Below are 25,351 nucleotides of genomic sequence, written 5' to 3' on the forward strand. Positions count from 1 at the left end.
TGCTGCTTTTTGGAAACATCAGTCAAGGTCACTGATGAAATGCAGCAGGACATGGTGAAAGCCTCCTGCTTCCCTGCCGTGATCTGTTCCTTTGCAAAGAACCACCACACCGGGCTGCACCAGAGAAGTGCATCGGGCTTGTGTGTTGCAGTTAGTTCATCTGCTGAGAGATTAATTAGATTTCCACCGTGAGGCAAGGGCTGACTTCACCATGACCTAACGCTGAATGTGTATTTTACACCATCAACTTTCTATTTAAAGCCTACTTTCTGAAAATAAATAAATAAATAAAGCTAGTAGAAGAGTGAGAAATCTTCATGGCCACAAACTGTAGCATCAAAAGTTCCATAGGAACTTCAGAAAAAAATTCTTAACAGTGAGGGTGACACAGAGCACTGGAACAAGTTGCCAAGAGAGGTTGTGGAGTCTCCTTCCCTGGAGATCTTCCAAACCCGCTTGGACGCAGCCCTGTGCCACATGCTCTAGGTGACCCTGCGTGTCACCTGCGTGGGGGAYAGGAGTAGATCATCTCTAAAGGTCACTTCCAACCTTAAGGATTCTGTGATTCTACAAAATGAAACCAGAGAGAGAAAAAGAAAAAACGTTTTCCAATAACACACACTAAAGATTTTAAATAAATATTTTAATTCTATTATTGGCATTTACAAGTAGAAAGCATACAGTATGTTACAATTTTATCAAAATGTGAAAAATATGGATGTTACATAAGTAACAAATGTAAAAAAAGTATTTTTCTTACCTTCCCTGAAAGTAAGAAAATTATTCAGCATAGGAAAATATTGATATAAAAAACACAGCTTAGGTAAAAAAAAAAAAATTGACGTTTTTATACAGTACAATAGGTTCACCAGGTCTGCATGAAGATGTAAGGACTTTGTGAAGTTCTACTTAATCTACTCCTTTAGGGAATTTGGGACAAATATTAAGCTACATTAATGAGTCTACGAGTAGTTTTCCCTCATATCCGCTCCAAAATGCTAGAGTGCAGTTAATTTTCTATACAATAAATATTTTTTTTTCAAATTTTCCATCATAGAAAATCGCATAATGCAGAAAATGCCACTCCAGGGTCACAAAGGCTAGGCAGTGCTTTAATAATATTTACGATAATACTTATTATAGTGCTTCATAACGTCTAAGCACTTCAGGCGCSTTAACTAATTAGTCCTCACAACACCCCTGTGAGGTAGGTAAGTGTCATTGCTACCTTCCCGTAGCACGGATAGGAAAATGAAATGAAACACGGGCTGCCCAGGCAGCACAGCCAGGGCTGCAGGCCAAGGGAGGCCAATATCTGCTTTTATATCTGCTATATCTGCTAGCCTGCCCTGACAGTGCTACTGCTGTGAGCCAGGCTGAGCTGGGCTGATGGACGCCAGTCCAACTGGGGACAGTGGGGACAGGGGGACGGACAGRGTTAAGCATCCCAAAATATCCCACAGAGATTCAGAAGCTCTCACACAACTTTGTCAAAAGTAAGAACAAAAACCACAAAAACACACACAAAAAAAAAGGCGCAATGCCCTCCCCTTCCCACCCCTAAGAAAACAAGTTGAAAAGAGAAAAACTCCTAAAGTGCTGACCAGCTTGAGCTGCTTCTAGCACCTCTGGTACGGAGTAAGACTTACAGCACTGTTGCCAGCAATTACTCAAGCTGATTTCTTCCTTAAAGTTTGCATATGAGCAACTGCAAGGTATGGTAACTACATTTTCTGAGACGCTTTACTACTGTAATTCCTTCATTCACCACCCTCCTTCTGTGCACTTAAGGAAAATGAGATCCCTCAATACTCTTACATTGAAAAACACGTTAGTAGCAGAAGACAATATGCACATCCTTCACAATAAGAAAAAATTAGTTCATTTTCTGAACAAAGCATTATTAATTTAAGAACCAAAGAAATCAAACAACGGTAAATAGGAAACCCTTTTAAAAAGCTGCATGCTGAATATCTTGTTTCCAAATACAATGCATGCAGGAGAAATAAATTCATCCAGGCGTAATTAAATTAAAAAYGTTTTAAAGTCCATTTCAGCAGCATAATGGTTATTATTTTTAAAGTCTCCTCCAACCAGACTGGCCTGGGGTTCGAATGCTGACCGTTGCAAGCGTGTAACACTGTTCTGCAAGGGATGACAGAGGGATGCAGAGCCTACACGTACTGCTCTGCTTCCCCCTCCTTGGAAGGAGGCTTGGTGGCGGTACCACCTTGGATGTCCTCACTTGCTGCTGCTGCTGCTGCTGTTTTTTCGGGAAGCGATGCCAAATCTTTGAAAACATCCACGTAATGCCCAAAGCCGGGGCCCCAGTTCAGCAGGTTGTCCCAGTTGAAGCTTCCTGCTTGCTGCCCCAGCTTGGGGGGCAGCACGGCCTCGGTGGCGCCGGGCGCCTGCGCGCCCACAGGTCCGCCCTCCCCTCGGCGGCCAGGGTACCGCCGCGGCTTCAGCCTGCCACCGTAGTTGTCCTCGTCGTCCGCGTCCGACTCGTTGACCTGGGACAGCTTGGGCATGCGGGAGGTGTACGCGATGGGCTTATCCCTGTCGTACTCCATCTCGGAGCACGTGAAGGACTCGTGGGAGTCGCTGTCAGAGGACGACTCCGGCGCGGGGATGCCGTCAGCCGGGTTCCTCGTTCTCGAGAGGGGCCGGCGGCAGTCCTCCTCAGAGGATGAGCGGCCGTGGTCGGCGCTGCAGATGCTGGGGTTCCTGGGGCGCGGCGTGTTGAGTCTCTCCACCTCCTCGATGGAGAGCCCCACGGGAGGCGTGCTCTCCAGGGGCAGCTGCCCCACGGGCTGCTTGAGGCGGCTGCCCGGCCGCGAGCCGTGGGCCGCCATGGTCTGCGGGCTCTTGCTTCTCCTGCCCAGCCGAGTGGCGTAGTTGAAAATGCCCGGCTGGCAGACGTCGTTGTGCACCTCCAGCGGGCTGCCCTCCCGTATGGCGAGGTGCAGYTCCCGCGCCGGGCTGTGCCGGTAGAAAGTCGACGACTTGGAGAAGGGCGCGGGGCTGTGTCGAGACAGCGGGTTGGGAGTAGGGCACGCCGAGTGGCTCAGCGATGTGGTCCTTAGCCCCTGGCCGTAGGAGGGCTGGTAGGTCAAGCTGCTGGCTCCCAAGGGCATGGGGGACTGCCGGGCGAAGCCCAGAGGGCTGTGCCGCTGGATGGAGAACTTGGGCGTGTGGCTCCTGAACTGCTTGTAGTGCTGGATGATGTCGGCGTCTGAAGGAGCGATGCTGCTTGCGTTGTCAATGTCGTAGTGCTCAATCTCGGGCTCCGGCGAAGCCAGCGGGGCACTGGGGATGGTCTCTTGAGCATGCGGGATGTCTGTTTCATCATAGATGAGATACGGGTTTTCCCGCTCAATTATGTCGGGTTTTGGGTTGCCTTCAGGCTGCTTCCTGACYGTCATGTCATCGCCATAGGGAGGGATGTTGTCGGGGTCATCAAATGCAACRTTCTCGCTCCCTTTTTTCTTCTTCTCCTTCGTTTTCTTCTCTTCTTTTGGCACTTTCGCCTTCTTCCCTCTGCACTGGTTGCAGAGGATCAGGCTGAGGACGAGCAGCGCCAGGACCGTGGCGCAGCTGCCCACGATGGCCGGCACGGCCCAGAGCGGCAGGGACAGCTCGGCAGGCTGCGGGGACGGCAGGCACACGTGGCCGCCGTCGAGTCCCCCCCCGCACACGTGGCCGGGGGCGCAGGAGACGCCCAGGCAGGCCACGACCAGCTCGCACGTCCGCCCCGTGTAGGCCTCGGGGCAGCTGCAGGTGAAGCCCGCGTGTGCGCCGGGCTCGCAGCTGCCCCCGTTGCGGCAGGGGCTGGAGGCGCAGGCGCCCGGCGGCACGCACTTGTAGGCGAACCACTGGTTGAGGCACATGAGGCCGCCCCAGCAGGGCCCGCTGGCGCAAACGTCGGGGCCGCGGCAGCCCAGCTTCACCGAGGGGTCCGTGCGGGAGAYGGTCGCGAGGCTGTGCTTGCCACCGAAGGGCAGGCTCTCCCCGCCGTACTTGACGTAGGAAATGCAGCCATCAAAGCCTAGGGGGAAAAACAAACTGTCACGTTGGGACCCCAACCCGGCGTAGCTCACCCGCACTGTGATTAATGCACACGTGTCTGTGTGTTTTAACAAGTAATTTGTTCGTGATTTTTGATGACTTCTTGGTTCAGATTAGATAGGAACTGGAAATTACTTCTAGGCAGAATAAGGAGGTTAAATAGACTGTTCATGCCCAGGGCTTCTCACATAATTTTCATACATGTGCCTTTTAAAGCAAATGATTTTCACACCTCACACATAGAAATGGACATTAAAGAGTGAAATTAAGCAAGTTCTCTGAGGGTATATGCATGACACGTATAAATGATAACAAAACATCTTGAAAAACCTCTTGGTTCTCAAAATGTTCTGAAGCTGGTCACGGTTTTTGTTTCCATTAATAAGATTTCAAAGCAACAAAAATATTCTCAGGTGAATAAACAGTTTACCGAAACCTGCATTTAAGATGCTGAAACAAACATATTCTGCTTTCTAGAAGCACGCCAATTGCCTTCTGTAAATCTGAAAAGAATCAAGCAATTTTAATCAGAAACCTAAATGCAATCTGAAATGTTCATTTGACTTCAGTATTTATATAACAATTATAGTTGCTATGTGGGAGGAAGAACTACTGGCAATAAATTACTGGGAATAAAGTTCAGGAAAAAAAYACAAATAAAAAATAATTTTTGGATCAAAACATGTTACCTACACATAAACTCAACTCTGTCATTTTTTTGTGACTAGATTAGATCCAAGTTTTGCAAAGCAAGGGGATACTTTTGTGATTGTAGTTTCCCTTGCTTGCACTTAGGCTCATCAAATGAAGCCTGAGGTTTATATTCTCAGATCTTGACTTTAAAGTAGTTTCCCCTCAAAGAAAAAAAAAATGACAGAATATTAAGTGATGATTTTGACAAAGAGATGTCCAATGAGTAAATTGGGGGATTTCTCAGAAACATATTTYCTACAAATATATTCTTAACGTTATYCAATTAATTTTTAAATTTGGAGATCTATTTCACTGAAGCTAAATGAGAGGGTTAATTGCCATTACTCTGTAAATAGAGCAGAAATTCAAATGGTTATTGTAGGAAAACACCCATTAACAAAGTATTTAAAGTGCTTAAACTAATTTGAACAAATATTCTCRCAATGGCTTAACTATCTGACATTTCTGAACTGCAGCAGTCTATTGTGCTGCAGTTAAGCCTCATGTCTCATTGCACTAGGAAACATGGTGTTCACAGCAATCTTTTTATGTCTCTGAATCTAAAGGGACTTTTCCCTAAACTTGCCATGCTTTGGTGGCAGCAGTCCCCTCTCAGTGGTGACCCAGAGCTTCAAYGCCATGAGAGCACACGGAGGTGGATTATCCCTGACCCTTGTGCAGTTGTGTGTGAGGTCTCAGGAAAATTGAGCCTTTGGCCAGCTTAATAATTCCCCGTGCTCCTGAGACTTAATCTTTTCTGTAAGGATTTTAGGATAGGGCAAGTTTACACTGACCTTTACTCAGAGCTGCAACTAAGTGGTAGACCCCATAACATGTAAATTATGCTCTCAATTACTATATGCACAAACAGTGTAAGGAGCATCTTTCTTTTCTCTTTAAYTTCTATCTGCATGCCATGGGAGGCACCATGCTTACAAAAGACATTAGTCAGGAGCAAACTGTATCAGACGTAATACAATAAAAATTACTGACTAAAAGGAAAATGCCACTACTCAGGTTCTGGAGCATGGCAMGTAGGTGGAACAACGAAAAGTAAAAACAATTGCATGGAAATAGTCCATGCAATATTGGTTTCGAGAAAGGTTTCACCAGCGTCAACCACATAGCTGGAACGGAACAGTCGCCACTATTAACATTAGTTTCACAAATATTTGCAGAAATTCCTGTAAAAATACCTAGCAAAGACTTATTAAGGATTTGGCATGTTTAAAGGATGTTCTTTTAAAATGCGAACACCCTCCGATGTCAGAAATGAAACAGTAGTGAGTATCAAATAGTTTTTTTGAGAAAGTGTTGTGACCAAAAGGAGCCCAAGTTTTGCAAGCATGCTATTTCTGTATTATTTACACCCTGACAGAGCTGTGTATCCTTTCAATGTTACTTGTATTTTCATTTTCTCCTGTTTTTGCATTTCTGAGTAAAGAGGAAATTGAGGATTTAGGCTCAGGTAGGAGACCGTGCAAAATAGAAGATTAACTTGCTGCACTCCTGGTGGTCCCTGCTCAGCAGTGATATGATACACAGCAACTGGGATTTTGTCAGCTCTACCTCAGCTGAAAGACATTATTGGATATACTAGCTTCACATCTCTGAAACTGTCTCCCATGTATGCTTCTATCTGCCTTTAATACTATTTTTGACTTTTAATGGTAATTTTTGACTGCACAAGTTCACACAGAGGTCTTTTTTTTTTTTTTTTTTTTTTTTTTTTTTTTTCTAATCTCCCCCTTGTAAATCCTCGGTACATCACACACAATGTAATCCAATATTGAGAAAAGATCATATAAATATGAAATTTTGGACTGTATATTCTTAATGTAAGCCAGACATTCATAATTTGTCTACTACAGCATCAGGCAGTGGGTGAGAAGTTATTTTCCTCACTTTTCAACTTTGCTAAAGCAAAACTAAAGGTAATCATTGGGTTCATATGATTTCATACCACATTTTATACTTGTACACAATGCACAGATATTTTTTATACTGAAAAGTGAAAAGAAACATGAACTGTGAATCTGTACCATTCACACTTTCTTTATCCTTTCTTTAGGAAGATTTTTCAATATAAATACTTAGAAAATGTATGTCTCTGTTGTCTGGAATATCTCCATTTGTAGCTAAAATATATCTATGTATACTTAACAGTGGGGTAATAATATCAAGTGAATGTTATCTACTTCTTTCGGCAGAGTCTAAGACAATTGCTTTAAGTCTCTTAAGGGAGATAATATACTTAATATTTAGAAGTTGGGAAGAAGGTGACCCTTTATTGTACTCGGTTTCTGTTGCTCAGAAGCAAATCCTATTCTTGATTTGATAGCAGTTAGCAGGAGGAAGTGGAGATTCAGAAAATATTTTAATCATATTAATAACAGGCTAAATCCTGCAGTACTTAGCAAACCCCCACAGAGTTCTTATTTCGCATTTATGCCTTATTTAGCATTAGCATTATGCCTGAGTAATAAGATTCGGCTTGATTTTCCAGATTCTAACCCAGGTGAAAAATATGTCCTTTCTTCTGTCMCTAGCATAACAGAACCATATAACCAGCAATTCACATAACAGACAAGCAAGCAAATCCACTCACATCTCCAAAAACTCCTTCTTATTAAAAGTAACTTAAAAGTAACATGGATGCAACGTATACTAAACACAGAAGTTTGCACACAGTTTACATTCTCACTCAGACATGGTAAAGTCATTTCAGATTGGAATATTCCTGATGGAGCATAGAAGAATATGAGTTATTGATAAAGAATTTCAGTTTTTACTGTCTTTAAGCAAATATAGATCCTATAGATCCTACATATATATATATATGTGTGTGTGTTTACCTGTTTAAACATGTTTATGCACAGAGTATTAAAAAAAAAGAATACCTGCCACTGTGCTCTTGAAAGGTTGGCTTGGTGGGATTCCTCCCAAAGAAATTGTAAGAACATTCAGTCCACCGAAGTCTTGCGTGACGTGGAGGATGTCCCGGCTATGAGCCTTGTCTACAGAGAGAAGCGTGCTGGAGCCGTTCTTCTCGAGGAGCACCGAATGCCACTGCCCATCTGCCGTGTAGACTTCAGGAATGTTCCTTTCCACCTTCCCAGCAATTCCAGCATCAGATATGTAATGCACTTTCCCACCTTTTATCTGGTCAGGAAAATAGAAAATGCATCATATAAAAAATGATACGGACATATGCTACATATGCCTTTCTCCAAGGCATACATATGACCAACATCATGTTTCTTTAATAGAATTACAGTACCACAGGGCTTCTGTTGTAAAAGGAAGTCTAAGTGTGTTTTTTCCCCAGTTCCCCATGCAGCTGCACAGACTCCATTGTAACAAATCACACACCATTTACAGAATCAAAAGTATTTGTAAAAAGAGCAATACCGGGCAGAGTATTTCTTTTTGAAATGTTTTAATGGCTTTGTTGGTGTCATTTTGCCTTTTGTGCTTCGTGAAAGCGTCTTTATTTTTGGCCTTTTATGTAAGCAATAAAATAAATATACTCTATTACACATACCATAAACATATCATATCAGATAACATACTCTAGTCCTATAGAAAGATTGAAATTCTAATTCCACATTATAGAAGAACTGTATGCTTATTCACCTGATCTGATAACTGATCCGAATCCATACTGATTTATGACTTAAGCACCAGTTCTGTTTCTTGAAAATTACACATGGYTAAAGCTAACAGATTCATAAAAGATACACTAATGGCATTTAGGAAATAACAGTTTCCAGAGAGAAGACTGGTTTATGACTTCTTCAACCATGAAAAAATAAGGCATGTTTTTTCTTGGTTCCTGGAAACCCAGGTCATTTCTAAATTGGAAACCAATGGCTGATACTGATAACACTCCTTTTAATTTTACTTAAATGACAGAGATACTGACAGGTAGGATTTAATGAAAAGAAAGAAATACAAAAGCAAAACCAAATACATTCCAAAATACAAGGATGATTTGACTTTACTAATAACCTGAGTTTCCTTCACTGAACAAATTGCTTCTTGTTTTTCTCTGGAATATATGCACTAGCCTTTACATATTTATAGTGCATTAAGTTATCCTCCAAATGAATCGTGTTCCAATTCATTCCTGCAACATGATATTTGTCTGTGTCGGCATATTTGGATAACGGGCAATCACATTCATTAGCCATCAGATTCATAGARCTAATAAGTAAAATTATGATAACGTAATCTGATTCCAGATGTGATTCTCTGTTAATATAAAGGAAGGTTCTTGAGGCTTGATGAGGTTCTTGGCTGGGAGGAATTTACTATTTAATGAATCATCTACTTGCAGTCTCAATTTGTCTAATTTATGAATGTTTCTCTAATATTATCCCAATTCCAGTTATACCAGAATCAATTGACTACAGGAGGAAAAAGATGGAAGGTTGGTAGTCCCGGTGCTTGTAGTGTTTCTCTTGCACAGTTTAATATTAAGTCCACATGCAGGCTTTCACTGGACATGCACATTTTTAATAACAAGCTGCTCCTGTGCAGGGGCCAGGAGCGCTTCCAGAGCATCCCAGCCTTGCAGTGGGACAGGATCTGATCCAAGGGCTCCCCATCCATGGCCCAAAAACCAGCATGCCTCCGCCTTATTCTACCCCAGGGAAACTGGAGGTCAAAAAGCTGAAATTCAGGATCTAAATCTGCTCTTTCTGGAGAAACGGGTATTGGTGATGCAGGAAACTGCTCTGAAAATTCCCCTAAGACAATAGCCATCTGGGAATAAAACAATGTAACTGCTGTGGTCACACAGACCTTGGGTTTCATTACTAAAATCATCTGGGAAATTTCAGCAATGATCAGTACAGTGAAGTAACCTCCTCTTCCTTAAACTGCTACATAGATTACCAGGCTAACTCAGCAATTTGTCCTTACACAGCTGGGTCTGGGACTTGATGCTCTTGGCCTGCCTGTATAACTTCACCAATAATGATAATGAAAGGTTATTTACATAAACACAAGATTAGTGCTGCTTTCAGCCATGAAAATCAACTTTTTTTTTTTTTTTTTTTTTTTTTTTTTTAAATAAGACTTGTGGAACAAATTTTACTAGTGAGAAAATGGTATTTTTTTCTCCAGAACTCAACACAGTGAGATCTTATCAGATAATAATGACAAGGAGACAGAACCTTCCTCTTCCCATGATGTGATAAAAGTTTATGCCAGTGAAGTAATAAAGGTTGGTTTCTTAAAAACAGTGTCATRTGTGGAAAGTGATGTACCTCTAATCAGGATAGGAATCAAGCAGGTGGGCAATACCATTGAGGCTGAAGCTTAGAAAGTGTGAATTTCTGCATGAGTTTCTTTAACACTTGAGGAAAAAAAATCTTGGAAAGCCTTAGAGCAGTCAAGGAAACTTGGAGCTTCCACCTACCCAATAAAGGGGCTTGCCAACAGCACTGCTGTACTCATTTAGAGTTATGAGTAAGTGGGCTGAATCATGGCCAGCAACTGAATGATCACTTTCTCTTGAAAAAAGGTAACTTCTGCAGCAATAAACTCTTGGGAAAAACAACTGTGGGGCATTTGAAGTATTAATTTTGCTACATATTGCAAAATTACACAATATTGACATCAGTCTATGAGTAAATTCATGAATTTAAGTCACTTCGTACTTCCTAATTGGATAAGAATGAGCCATGTTAGTAGGAACCAATGAAACCATTTTGGCACTTGTTTGTTAGCTTGAGGAGGGTCTGGGTTCAAGGCCTGAAAAAATCAAAAGATAACGTCCAATAATTAAACGATTTGTTCTGCAGACTGTAGCTAAACAGCGATAAGAAGTATGGCAATGAACAGTGTTCCTGCTGCCTTMACACAGTCACTATTTGGAGCCTAGACAAAACTGATTAGATACAAAACCATCAAGATCTTCTGATACCTTGGCAAATAGCAAGGGAATTGTTAGGAAGATAAATGATACTGGAGCAGTGCCTAGCCTTAGTTAAGGCCTAATATTTTATAAAGGAAACAGCAAGGGTAATGGAAAAATGTGATTTTGATCACTGGCACGAGGCTGTCCAGTCAAACCAAGTTTAGCATTAGCTGTGATCTTACCTTCACAGTAGTGAAGTTGCTGCTTTCCTGGACGTGAATTAAAATCCCATTCTCACTTCTTGTCCTGAATTTCACTTCCAAGYGGCCCACGCTCAGGTCTCCCAGGCTGGCACCTCTAGTACCATGTCTCATCATGTACTCTCGCTTCTTATTCGGGCTCATGTGGTAGTCAAGTCGCCCCTTGCCTTCTAGTGATAAGGCGGTGTCAGCAGTAATATCTGCGACAAAGATGGGAAAAGGATTGAGTGGCCAGTGCCTTATAGCTACAGTGACTATCTGCCTAGTAATAACTATTTCTTTTTTTCAGAGAAGAGATCAAGTTCAGAGCACGTCAGTGGGGAGAGCAGGACTGACTGACAATTTCAGCCCCTTTTCCTCTTTGGCTTGAACCAGAATATGTGTCTGAGAGTGGGAGTGTGCTAATAATTTACTGCTGGTATCAGTCAATAGTAAATTAAAACTCGCTAGAGAGCAAGTGAGGGAGTAGAGGAAGAAATTTGGCTCTCAAAACTATAATTCCTTCCCAGAGATGTTACTATTTCCATTACTGCAAGAAGGGTTTCATGATATATTGAACTATAAGCCTTCAGGGCAGAGATAATGACTATTTGTTATACAAGCAGACCTTTGGTTTGGCACAGAAAGAACATAACAATGGCAAAGCACTAACTACCAAATGCTGTTGAAAATAATGGCAAAATTCTGTTGTTAATAAGTACAATAAAAGCATATAAATCAGCAAAACAATAATGGAAGTAATGTAAGAAAACAAGTCCTATTACTTGAACACAATTAAACGGTTTTTAAAGAGCAGTTGTCATGCTACATGTAAATAAATCACCGTGCTCTCCTAGGCAATCTTGTATTGCTTTGTAGAGCTATTCATATGCTTAAATTTAGCACATTTTCATGCATAGAATCTGAGGATCCGTTGAGAAATAAAAAGGTAAAAAAAAAAAAAAAAAAGAAAGCTTACGATTCAGAGAAGCCATAAGCACGTGAACACAATTTTTACACAAGGGAAAGTTTTTTCCTCATGAAATTCTTTATCCTAAGAGGTTTTCCCTCATAACTCCACACAGCAGACTAACTCCGACTATAACTAGACTTATTCTAGTTATATATGACCAAGATACAGTAACTCTAAATACGCACAAGTTATATGGAGTGTAATATATATGCAGGAAAACGTGGTATATGGSCAAGTTGCTTTTTTTAACCCAAGTAGGGACAGCAGTCTACCATGGACTTTTCCTTCATAATTATTTAACAGGCAAGCATGCTATATGCTTTCGTTATTTTATAAAAGTCATTACCCTGTGCACTTGCAAAGAAAATCTAACTACACTTGGTAAAACCATACTGTGTTAGCTATGGAATGAAGAGAAAGCTAGTGAAATTCTCTCCGTACATTTTTCACAGTGCTTTCCTGTCAGTCCATCTTTGCAATGACACTGCTGCCATGACCAGTGATCAACACAGGTACCTCCGTGTTGGCAAGGGCTGGTCGTACAAGCGCCTTCTAATCTCGGGCACCTAAAACAAACCAGAAAATGAGATCCTGAGAATGTGCATACAAATAAACAAAGCAAATGTGCTGGAAAGGGTCATGCACGGAAACAGTCCTTTTCTTCCCCACAGAGACACAAAAAATTGAAGGGCCCTTCCCATCAGACTGCTCATGTTTCTACATGAATACCAATTTTCAGTGCCAAGTTGTAACAGTTTTTCAAAAGAGAAAAGAATTCAGAAATGGAGAAACTTCTGTTTGTCATGTAGGAGAAGAAATCAATCTTTTAGGGCTTTTTATGCAGCAGACCTCAAGAGACCCCTTATACCGAACAAGGCAAACTTGGGGTAGAAAGAGGAAGGGTGAGCTAGCAAACCTGGATGTCAGATTGACGTTATTGCCACAACTGTGACTTCAAATACTGAGATGGAAAAAAAATAGACTCAGCTAATAAATCATTCCAGAAAGACCATTTGGAGGATATGAGGGAAATTCAGTGATACTTGAGAGGCAAAGTGATAGACCAGGCACTGAGGATTAAAAGGAAATAAGAGGGAATTAAACTTTCGTGAAACATATGAGTACAGTCAAATCCAGGTGGAATTTATAAAGAAACCAAATAACAAGGCTACTCTGTTTCAGCCTGTACAGCAAGATTAATAACAAATTTCAACAGAAATATAATGACATTGCTATTTTTAAGTCTTTGAAATCTTCAGCGGACCTCTCATCCAAATTCAGTTTCTTCCTAAATTCTTCACCTTTTAGGATAAATTCCACACTCATTTTTTATTAGACATATCTGAACATGTTTGAACTGAATAGCACCTAGCTTTCCTGCCAGTTTCCTTTATTGTAAACGCTGTCCATCTGATACCATATATAGCAGACATACTGATCTAAGATTCCTTGAGCTGCCAAAGCCTGGCTGGGCTCCAGGGGACGTCCGTTGACTGCAAACTCCATTATACAGCCCACAAAATCATGGCTTTCCACCTGTCCTCTCCTGTGAAGGATTGGCTCTAGCGATCTGATGCCACCGACAGTGACTCGGTTTGGCTGTACATCAAGAGTCCTATAAGAGAAGCAGAAAAAACAGTTAATTAATATCAGACATAACAAAGCAATGACAACAAAGCAGCTGTAACTATTAGTCAACATCTGTGTCTACGTTGTTCCTCTCCTAGCCCCATTTTGCACCCATGAGCAAGTCTATATGTCTTATGTTTCCTATGAGCYGGGGACAGAGAGGGATTTGGGAATCAAGGATTTCTGAATAAAATTGTTGCCTTTTGAACTATGAGAATGCAACCTGAATGGGGAGGACATGTAGAGAATTTAATTTGCTTTGGAAAGAAGATCTGAGGAAATGACGCTCTCCTTCAAAGGCCTCTTGCTTGTAGGACTAATGCTTATGTATCTGTCCCTTACTGAGGACTGAGCTTAGTGCATGATTCCAATTTTCTCCAACTTTAAGGCTTGGGAGTTATTCTTTTTTTTTTTTTTTTTTTTTTTTTTTTTTTGCTTTATAGAGAAGATAAAGAATTATTTACCAGTCAGTAGAAACAGCCACATTGCTAACAGTGCAATAGCCTGGCTCCTGATCCTCAGAGCAGGAATCCACTGTCAGTGATGCAGCCTGTAAAAGCCACACATACAAATACATTGAATACAAGGTTGCAGATCCCTCTCCCATAAAATATTTATGATTAAATATATTAGATCAAAGGCTTGGCTAGAATGAAACACTTATGTCACTCATCATCTCTCCAGAGACACTGATCAAATACATTCTGCAATATCATCATGAATACCAAGACATGGACACTTAACAGAGAGAGTTAGACGGGTTCACACAAACAGCCAGTTAAAATTTTCAGATTTTGGTAGGGTTTCTGCATGTTTGCTTGCTTTACTCCTTGAAATTGCAGTTATTTTGGCTCTTATCTATCCTATTTCTTATCTGACAAGATTACTCCTGCCTAAGACAGCGGGTATTCCTTCATAGGTCTGACCATAACATTAAAAATATAGTTCAAAGTGGATAAATAGCATGTAAGCAAAGCTGCATGTATAAATGCAAAGATTACTAACTAAAAATGTCATAATATCCCAAACAGATGACTTTCCCTCTCTCAGGGAAGAAAAAAAAAAAATCTAATGGAGATCTTACCTCACTTGCTCATTTCCCTGACAAAATAATAATAATAATAATAATAATAATAATAATAATAATAATAATAATAAAAGTAAACATACTGGGATAATAGGAGGATGACTGACTGAGGACAGTACAGCAAAGAGGAATTTCATTTGCCAGGTCACAGAAATTATCTCAAATATTTCTTTCATTGAATTTCTTTTGTAATGGAAATTTCTACCTTGAAAGGTATTGAAATCTTCCTACTCCTGCTGTACCTGTCCTGTAATCCCCTGAGGCCAATATGCTGCAAGGGACATATTTATCCTACCCTGCTTGATAACAGTGGAAGATGAGGATATCTAGACTTGGATCAAACTAATGTTCAGAAAAGTACTGGGCGCCATGAGTACTCAGAGCAGTCTTTATCTTTAATTTATTACTATCTTGAAGCTCTCAATCCTATGACAATGAAGTTGCCTCATTGCTATCTCAGTAATTCACACTGAAGTGAAACACAGCACATTTATTTGTAACCTCTCTACTAAATGTTTAGTGAAAGCTTTCACTACTTAATTCCTGCTGATTTTAATTGCCTTTTACTTTTGATTTAGCCACTAATTTTGCCCATAGAAATTTATTAATAACAGATGTGCTGCAAAACAAAACTAAAGGGCAGTTATTCCTTAAGTCAAATTTYCAAAAAAATAAACACAATCTACAAGTCATATATATCAGTTTCTCAGGTTACAGCTAGATGCATGGTAAGGTTTTACAGCAAATTTAAATCAAACAYTACTTCTTAAACATTTTTTAGTTTATGTTTCGATTTAGGTAACTCTGCAGGAGCTGAGCAAACAGTAACAGTTATCAGTACATCATGGCTGTGTAAACAGACTTTTTCCTTGCCTGCAACTCAGTTCACTCACTCCTAACAATGTCTTGCTGGAATTCCTACAGATTCTTCATGCTATTTCTAAGTAACTACCATGAGAAGACGCTTTGTATTGGCCAAATAATTCACAGGTCTCAGCCCTTAAACCATGCCCTACAATATGTCTAAACTGTTCCTTTTTCCTTGTTATAAATTGCTTGCTTTTTTTATAAAGTTTACCTTGAAGTTTTTTTTCTCCTACATAATGAGCAGACTATTTCTGTGAAACATCAGTCTGCAGTTCCAAGGAACATTATATGGCCTATATAAATGAAACAATTCATAGCAAGAATTGTTCATAGCTGACTGGTCTGTATACAATCACATGCATACATACTTTCCTTCAGAATATCAAGAACAAAATGAAATAAGTTTTTTTGTTCTTAGCTCAACCARTGTAACATCTCTAACTTACATTGTTATGCAATCTGAAAGCCAAGCTGCAACCCAGCTGAAGGTCTAGGTATTTGAGAAGATATTTTCTTTGGACCCCAGTTCAGATGATTTATTTTCTAATGTTAGTCAAATGTTCCTGCTTGTTACTTAAGCATTACTGTATGGTTACCTTGCCACGTTAAGAGAGTTTCTATCCTGTCACTCTGCAATATCTCAGGACTGACAACTTAATGATTTTACCAGTTTCCGATAAAATCCCCCTATGCTGTAGGAAATGACAGTTTTGAAATCCTGAAGCGGGGGGGGGGAGGGGGCAGATTTTATACATTTTTGGACATTTGGGAGATATTTCTGCTGCAGAAAAAAATATCTAAGACAAAGCTGATTCTTTTCACGTTCTGTGTTTGTAAACAGCCAATAATGTTGAGCAGCTTTAAACATAAAGGTGGCACAAAGGCAATACTTGCCTTAATGACTACTTTCAGTTTGAGGCATTCATGCCTTAATTTTCCTTAAAAAGTCCTTTTAATATTATCTTTTCCTTTATAGACCAGTTCCCCAGCATTCCCACAAGTAAAGCATGTTTTTCTGTTCTGTTTTTCTGTTCATTTGTTTGTTCATTTGTTACATTTTTTTTCCCTATGCTTAGAAATGTAAATCTTTTGCATACAAACATCATACCAAATTAGTTGCTAAAATGGAAACTCGGTGCCTTTCAAGACTTAGGTGCRCCTTTGAGCACTACCACTAGGAAGCTGGGACCAGAAAGTATTACCTAGATAATGTCAATGCACGTTAAAACAAAGCCATCACCCAACGCGCCACAACTATCCTTCATCAAGTCTTGCACTGCTTGGCTGAAATGCAGCTCCAGCCTCAAGACTCGCTAAGAGAGAGGAATAAAGGTGGTTTCAGCAAAGCCAGGAGAAAAGCAGCCTTGCAGCTGCAGGGGCTATTGGGCAGAGCAGCGCTCTGCTCTGTGAGGACACGGGTGCCTATGGAAGTGTTTTCCTGAGGGAAGGCTGGCGCCGTGGCCACGCTAGCCCGGCCGGGATGCAAGGGAGCCCCGCTGTTCAGCACAGCGATCCCAACACGGAGCAACTTACAGATGGCTATAAAAGGGCTGTATCTCTGCAGCACAGACTTCAGCAGCATTTAGCAGTGGGAAAGCTCTCCCGGGATTCAGGAGGAGGCAAGCTGGGCAGCATAGTTGAGTCTTTTATTCCCCCCATCACTTCTGGCTTGAAATGTAAAACAAAATGTGGAGCCCAAGCCATATATTATTCTTATGTGACTTTAATTTCAAACATGGGAGGAATATTGGATTCCATATACACTGGTCATATCTGTCTGAAAAGGGAGCTGTTGGGCAACAGTCACTAGATTATGGATGGCAAATATATTTGGTTTTGTTCCTAACTCAAACACTGTGGAACTCAAAGAGCATTTGGCTTGAACTCAAAGAGCATTTGGTTTATGTTCTGCTTTGGAAATAATTATTAAAAAATGAGAGAAGAGAAATAGAAAACATTTACTGGAAATAATAGGAAGGCAGGAGGAGGGTCAAAGTACCAAGCATATGGCAATCAGTTGTCCCTGACTAGTTTTTGGCAAAACTCCTTCCCTCAGATGCTTTCTGGGGAGAAAAAAATCAGGTCCCTTTTCATTTTTCCCCCAAAATCTCCCTCAGTGCAGCACCATTAACACTGTGGAAATTTTTACGTACGCTTTGCAGAGGTTTCCAGGCTGACGAGATTTGTAAAATCTCTAAATGAACCAAAGGAGGTCACAGATCCCTAAAACTCAGTTTGCCTTCTTCTATTCTCCAAATGTTAAGGCAAATTATTTTGAGGCTTTGTGTAGTTACTTTAGTTAATTAGTCTTTACTAATAATCATCCCTGCAATCAGCATTGGCTAATTAGCTGCACATGTAGCAATTTATTTCACTAATTATTTGCGGTTCTCATTTTTCACATTTAGAGTCCAGGGCATTGCATTCTTTTTAAATTATTTTTCACTATAATTATTATTGTAAACTAATCATTATCAGTATTCAAGTCAGCTGGGATAAGAGAGAAACGACGGCATTTTCATCCAAATTTGGAGGTTCTGATAGCAAACAAAATGTTACTGATTTTATGTTCCTCTGAATTTACGTAGAAGCCAGAGGGGACTTATCCGAACTTTCCTTTAATCCTCATTTTAGCATTTCTTACCATTCCAGCCCTGCGGGCAATCACYGTGTGAAACTGTCCATCAGACACCTTCTTGGTTGTGGTGAGCTTGTACGTGCCACTGCCAAGGTTGTAGGAGAATCTCAGCCTTCCTTCCGTTATTTCCAGGGCCAGAAACTCGGCTCGCTCTCCAGTCTGGTTGTCATAGTTATACAAGAGTAAGGCACTACTTTTTATAGTGGCAAATTTTATGTAGATGTAATTATTGTTTGGATCCATACTGGGAAACTCCATATAGGATAACTCTTCAAAACCATAACTATTCAGCTCACAGTGATTCCCAAAAACACCTGCAAAGTGGAAAGCAAAATCTTCTGTAAGTTAGTTCTTGCCTCATTTAGTGTGTACTCTCTGAAATAAGGCATTGATGTGCTCTAGACAGGCTTATGATACAAAGGTTCTTTAAAAGGCTTTTATTTTATAATTAATACAAAAATAAGACAGTTACTTTTGTTGAAAAACAAGACACACTTCATTTAGCCTCACAATTTCTCCACAAAATCCAAAGGACAAGTTTGATAACTATGTCAAATACAGTTATTAATTCCTATCAAGCATCTGTTAATCCAACTAGGTGTGTAATTTTTCAAGTTGAGTGCAATGAGGAATGAATAAGCTCTAAGGAAAATAAAAAACAAGGAAAACAGAATAAAATAAAGACATTATTCCATGTATTAGATACAAAGGTGGTTACAAACATGTATTGGGAGCCATTCTTCTTTCCATTTGTGTAAGGGTTTTTAGTAGCTTTAAATCCAGACTTATCTGGTTTGTGGATTAATTTCTTGCACTTAGTTTCATGGTTTTCTATATCAACAATGACAATTCTGGCATGCAGAACCAACCATGCTGCAGTTATAATCAGATAACTTAAAACATCCCTGCTGCTTTATATCTTATGTTTTTATCTCTTGGGTTCATCCCACAAAACAAATCAGTGATAATTAAATTAGTAATTGTTAAATTATTTTGACAGCACCATGTATGCTTCTCAGATTTTACTCTTGGAATTGTATTTTGGTTGTGGAACATAAAACTTTATTCACATATAATAAATCAAACAGACAAGTATTTATGTGAACTAATAAAGCTGTCTTGATCTGGTTAAGGCCTCTCCAAGGCTCTTTAATGAAATCTACTAAATACAGGARTGCCAATACCTAATACTGTGTTCCTTATTTGAAGGAAAATAGGTGTACACATTAATTCTTTGTCTGCASATATTTTTATTTGATGAATATGTGCATGCGAAACCACTTAGTTTTTCAAAAGAAAGAGTAAAAAAGTCCCAGAAGTGTCACCCAAAGGCATGTATTGATGCCTTGCTTGTAGAAAGAGCAGAAGAGGAAAGGGGTACTCACCGAAGGGGCAATGGCAGTAGTAGCCGTCTACCCCACTTTGGCAGGACCCACCATTGAAGCAGGGGTTGCACTCACAGTAATTGACAGCAGAGTCGCACGTTTTCCCTGAAATTAGGAGACAAAATGAATTTCTAGGTCAGCATATTCAGGCCAGTTTCAAATGACGACTTGTATTTAGGCAACGAGCTTATGAATTAATGCAGCGCACACTGCCCAGCTGTGCTTCAGAAAGCAGGGCTCATCCCGTGGGCCGCTTGTGACTGCTGGTGGCAAGGAGGATCCTGCTCCTGGCCCTGACAAGGGCATTCCACAGCCTGGAGAAATTCACTTTACATTTCAAGCATCTCGCCATAATCATCTCATGCTGTTGCTGTCATTTCTTTTATTAACTGGTGTCCATAAGACCTTATGAAATGAAAGGAGCTACTGAACTGAAAGGGTTTTTTTCTATTATTTCTTAGTGCAAGGCATTCATTAGTATTAAGAGGATGAAGGCTACAGACAGCGCTTGCTGGAATCTGTATGAGCGCAGCAGGTCAAACACAGGCAGCTATTGTACATTAGATGATTTTTCTTATTTTTCTTCATCAATTACGATCTCCTTCCTGACTTGGAGGGACCACAGTCCTCAGAAGCTAAAACATGTTACCCTGGATACAGCTCTTTTCTAAGCAGACATGGTCACATGTGGTAAATATTATTCACTGGAGAATAAATTGAAGTAACATAATTCATTTCAACAGGGCCAGGAAGGGAGAGCAAAAGTGAAGACTTTAACAGATGCTGAATACTGACAAGGGGATTCTTTGTCTTGTTCCCCCACACCCCCCCAGTAGGTGCAAATAGGCAGAATCATTGGAAGAATCGCATAWATGGGTAAGTATAGAATCAAATTTTTCTTTGTTGGGAAACAGTAATCACAAGCTATTTGTCTTCACGTTTAGGATGTTCATGGCTTAGCTTTTACCGGTTTAGTAGCATTTGCACTATGCACTACTGTCAATACTAGCTTTCCTTCTGACGGCAGTGCCAGCCTTCACTGCTGGTTCACCAAACCTTTCCAGTATCAGCACATTTTTTCCCTTTTGTTACTCTGCAAACACCAGCAACATCAACCGTCTTCCTTCAGCTCCCTCCTTGAATTTCATATAGGCTGTGACCCGTACAAATAAATAGCGAGGGCTGCGAGGTTGGAATATCGTAGATACTTTTTCTTGTACTGATGAAGAGTTATTTTATTGCTATCACCCTGCAACTATAAAATACCTTTAAGGTAGACTACAATATACACTCATACAGTGAGTGCCCAGGTAATCCTAATATATCACGATAGCAATGCACAAAATGCAGTCTTTCGGCTTTARATTATCAGTCTCTTCAAAACCACATAAAATCAGAATTGTGTTATATTTTCCTAATGTTTTAAGTGATGGCTTTAGTTGTCTAATTAGAAAACTTCTTTTTTTCCTTCTATTTTTCTGTTTAAGCTCAACAGTATTGACCAGTTTTGTGTGGGCACCAGCTCTCCATGTGTGAGTACAGGAAGGGCAGAAACGGTGAAATGGAGTGTTCCTGTAGTTAATATGTAACTTGTATATGTACCATAAATCTGGGAAGTATTTTCAGTATCTGCAACTAATTATAGTGCAGGGACATTTATTTATTTTGAATTTACTTTCTAATTGACGAGCGAAGGATAACCTAACATTTTAGATTTTTCTATTTATTCAAAAATTCTATTGCTGCTCTTTCACTTATTAAGACGACATGTAGCAAGGGTCAGGCAGGSATGCTTAGACTAGTTCAATGAGGTTTCTTAGATTACAAAAATCAAATGTAGCTAAGAAAGCCTACCAAATCTATACCAGTAACAAAACAATCTTTTTCTAAGTCGTCCTTTAAGATGGCATACATGCTGAGTCAGCAACAGAGCATGGATGTTTAYTTTAGCTGCACATATTTTAAACAGCATATAACAACATATTCTTCATATTTAACAATTGTTTGAATAATTCATGAAACTAATAAAAGTGTGTTTGCATTTATTCCAGCTGTTTTGACACTGGAGAAGACAAATACTCTGATTAAACTATTCATCAGGGCTATTAAAACTAATATTTATTTAAAATAAAGAAGAAATTTAGGCTATTCCCTACCATTCACTGAAGTGCTAGGGATCTGGAAAAGAATGCAGCTATTTATACTTGGAATAATGATCTAACAAAGGAAGTCTCTGAAGCTCACTTTTCCTCTTCAAATACATTAAACATGCTTATCCTAGAAAACAGGATAGATATCAGTAGAACAAAAGTWGAACTTGGGAATATTATTCCAGTCTATCACTACAGCTCTTTCACATATGGATTTAAAATAAATGATTTTGAGAAAGCTAGATTACTGGGAACAAAAAACAATCAGATTATGAGAATTATAAACCAAAAACTGAGAGTGTGCAAATAAATAAATAATAAATAGTATAATACAACTATACTTATGCATCAAAACAACAGAAAATTTTATTTCTATTTGGCATATAACGCATTTTCATTCAAAAAATTCCCGTTGTTAGCATTCACAGCATCCATCAGACTTCCATCTTTCTTTTTTCCTGCTTTAAGACCCATTTTTTTTCTTTCTAAAAACTTTTTTCTCCTTCTAAAAACCTCCAGCTCTTCTGAATTTCTTTATTCCTTAGGCAACCTTACCTTCCAGTGAGCTGACACAAGTTCTTTTTTTCTGAAGACAACTTCTGCTACTGGTCTCATTCCTTCTTTTCTGCAGAATCCTGAGCTTTGGCAATTCATCCAAACTTCCTTCTACCATCAAATTTTCACTCAATCCTCTCTTAGAGTTTTCTAAGAAAGCTAGTTCACATTCTTTGGCCATCCTCTAAAAGGAAGGTCTCCATATTTAAAGTTCCCGTTGACAGCTTTTATTGCTTCCTGCCAAGATCCAGATAGGATCCAAGATCCATTTTTTTGCGTGTCTGTGTGTTCAAAATGTAACTTCCTACTCCCCACCTTTTAATCTAAACTATGTCCCTATTCTATCCATATTTTCCCCCTCAAAYTCTTTTTTTTTTTTTTTTAAAGAAAAATAAATTGCTCAGATGTCATCAACAGAAGTGATCTTGACATCTGAAGGAAGTACATCCTAAGAACTGGGGGAAAWAATATTCGAAGACAGACAAATGTCCAAGGCAGATCAAGTTGCTTAGGGCTTTATTCAGGAGATTGTTTCCCCTGCTTGTCCATTCTGCAGAAGTTACGCTCTTATTCTTTCTGAGGCTTCCACCAGATAGACTCCTGCGATGCCAGTTATACTTTACTGGTCCTACAACTTCTACTAGGCATCTACATTTTTCTTTTAATGCCTTATTCTCATAGCACTTACAGTCACCCAGGACACAAACAGCCTGTCCCACTTGGTTGTGTCTCTTACAGGATGCTAATACTAGTTAATAAAAGTATTGTGGAAAATATTCCTAACTCTTTAATACCCTACAACTCAATCAACTGCAACTGGGAACAGCTGATAAGAACAGAGAGCTTTTTTTTTTTTCTTTTTTCAAGTTCTACTTGGTGCCTTGCCAAGTAGTAGTAAAGTGTCTGCTGAAGACAAAAGCTTGGGGGAGGGTGAAGGGGAGGGCAAGAAACAAAAGAAACCATCCCAAAAAAAAACCCCACCTTTGTAAACCCATTATTTTTTTGTTCTGCATGAGATAAAATGCTTATATTTAGATACTGTTTACAATGGATAAAAAAGGAGTTTTTAAGCAGACTGTTTCTTGACAAGATGATTTATACAGATACTAGCTACTCTGAAATTCTCTCTCACACAGATAAAGCAAGCATACTGGACTGAACAGGATAAGAAATGGTTTGCCAAGATGCATACAAGAATCTTTACCTGAGCTTAAGGGCTCAGCTGGACTGCTTTGCAAAAAGATGAATCCAATGAGTTTTGTTAAAAGCTCACAAACCTAGAGTAGTTTTGGTTCACACAGGTCATTTTCCACAACATTTTACTGATTCAAGGCTGATTCAAGTAACATTCTGGCAGACCTCTACCTTACTTGAGTAACACGCTTTGAAAAATGATAAATGGAACATGTTTTTATTGCTTATGCAACTTGATTTTCAAAGCTTTGGACAACTGCACATTTCTGAGCTGGGGAATCATTTTATTTGGACAGATAAAGAACAAGCCTAATTATATATGTTTGACTAGTGTTTCAGGGTATCAGGTCTAATGAGGGGAAAGAAATGTCTCAGTTGTCAGCGTTTTGTTAACCAAAGAGAGACCAAACCAGAATAGTTTCCAGTAATTGTCCGGTTGATGTGCAATTAGTTCAGTTTACAGCTCTCTTTTCAATTTAAATACCAGAGAGTCAAAAAAGGCTGTTCTGACACAAAGATGAGTTCCTTGAAGATCATGAAAACTAGGGCAACACTCACTAATTGATATCAGACAGCATTTATCATTCATCATCTCAAGTGAATATTATCAGATGCAGAGGCTTATTAAAAAACCGAACTACCTGAGAAATTTTTGTTTTTTAATTGAAAAATGTAGCAATAACAGAAAGCAGCCGAATGCTCTAGGTTAGATTTCAGCTAGTTTGACAATTTTAGTTTTTGTGGATATATACGTACATCTTTTATGTTAGTTCTTTCAGCATTTTAACCTTGCATTTGAAACAATTTAACAGATCTACATTCCTTCATCTTAATGAGTCCTGGAAAACAGGAAATGAAGGGTTCATAGGAAGGCCAGACAACTACTGTAAATCACAAAGTATACTCTTTCAGAAAGTGATTATTTTAAAAACAAAACTTGATCATCATTAACAGATGTAATTATAACACATTTTTTTAAACCCTAATGCTGCTGCTCTGAGGTAATCTGTCTTTATAATACTCTTCAGTGAAAGGAACTAAATTACCTTTTCAGTGTGATGAAGTGAAATGCAGCTGACAAAACATAATAAATCAAGTAAAAGCAAGACTACTCAGTTTTGAGGTAAGCCATTATAAAGGTCTCATGTACTCCAATTTACAGTGAACAGAGAGCCTGTCTCAGAAAATAGTAATTTCCACTTGTACGCAGTACAGTGCTAATCTCTTTTACAGAGCATGCAAATTCAATTATGAGACTGTATTTCCATTCCAAGAGAAGCAGCAAAGCTATGTATAATGATACACCGAATCAGAATTCTTCTATTTTGGTTGTCCCTTATTTTCTGGAGGCACTTAGGGATTATATTCATGAAGAAATAATTTCAAGGTTTTATTTTTGCATTCACCATGGTTATCTTTAGTCAGGATTGGATCAGGATTAAACTCTCAAACAGCTGTGTTCTCTTTATACTGGTAGCATAATAATGACATAATACTTCCCTATGACATCCACTCTTCAACAATCCATATTCTGGCTTGTCCAYAGAACCTACTGAACATTAACTTTAACTTTAAATATGCTCTTTAGCCTGTGCAAATATAATAAGTGTAAATTCACTGAATATCAATTGTGAGCTCACCTTACAAACTCCATTGATAATCAATTCCAAAGACATTTTGTTTTTTAATTACAAACCTTAGTGCCATTTTGTTTTCTGTCTTGATCAATTATTCTTTCGGTACTTAAATTCCTGATTCCTCAATGGACAACTGATTTAAGAACTAACTCCTGAATATAAATGTCTGCCTCAGTGATACTCTATTTTAAAGCCATTTGTGTTGACAAGTAGCTTAAAAAAGCTCGTATCAGATGCCACATTTAATTCATACCATGAAAGAAATCAACATTTCAAACTTTAAGAGTCTCTCATCACATTTTCTTAGTTAAAATATTCTTCTTCCAAGTGTTTGTCACATGTAAACTCTATTTTTAGCTGACATATGGGT

General features: G+C 39.4%; 1 protein-coding gene across 1 annotated transcript in view; it reads right to left on the minus strand.

Moving 5' to 3' along the window:
* Window positions 1-843: 843 nt before the first annotated feature.
* Window positions 844-25,351, minus strand: part of FAT4 (FAT atypical cadherin 4) — a gene marked incomplete at its 5' end in the record, with an annotated part of 125,691 nt that continues 101,183 nt past the window's right edge. The window contains 8 exons of the mRNA XM_026051971.1: window positions 844-4,048; window positions 7,662-7,923; window positions 10,870-11,087; window positions 12,281-12,405; window positions 13,275-13,454; window positions 13,933-14,018; window positions 18,067-18,374; window positions 19,446-19,550. Coding sequence (XP_025907756.1) covers window positions 2,175-4,048; window positions 7,662-7,923; window positions 10,870-11,087; window positions 12,281-12,405; window positions 13,275-13,454; window positions 13,933-14,018; window positions 18,067-18,374; window positions 19,446-19,550 — 3,158 coding nt within the window. The remainder of the gene's footprint in view (window positions 4,049-7,661; window positions 7,924-10,869; window positions 11,088-12,280; window positions 12,406-13,274; window positions 13,455-13,932; window positions 14,019-18,066; window positions 18,375-19,445; window positions 19,551-25,351) is intronic.

Source organism: Nothoprocta perdicaria, unplaced genomic scaffold (assembly GCF_003342845.1).
Source record: "Nothoprocta perdicaria isolate Ctin4 unplaced genomic scaffold, notPer1 scaffold_81, whole genome shotgun sequence".
In the NCBI taxonomy this organism is placed as follows: domain Eukaryota; kingdom Metazoa; phylum Chordata; class Aves; order Tinamiformes; family Tinamidae; genus Nothoprocta; species Nothoprocta perdicaria.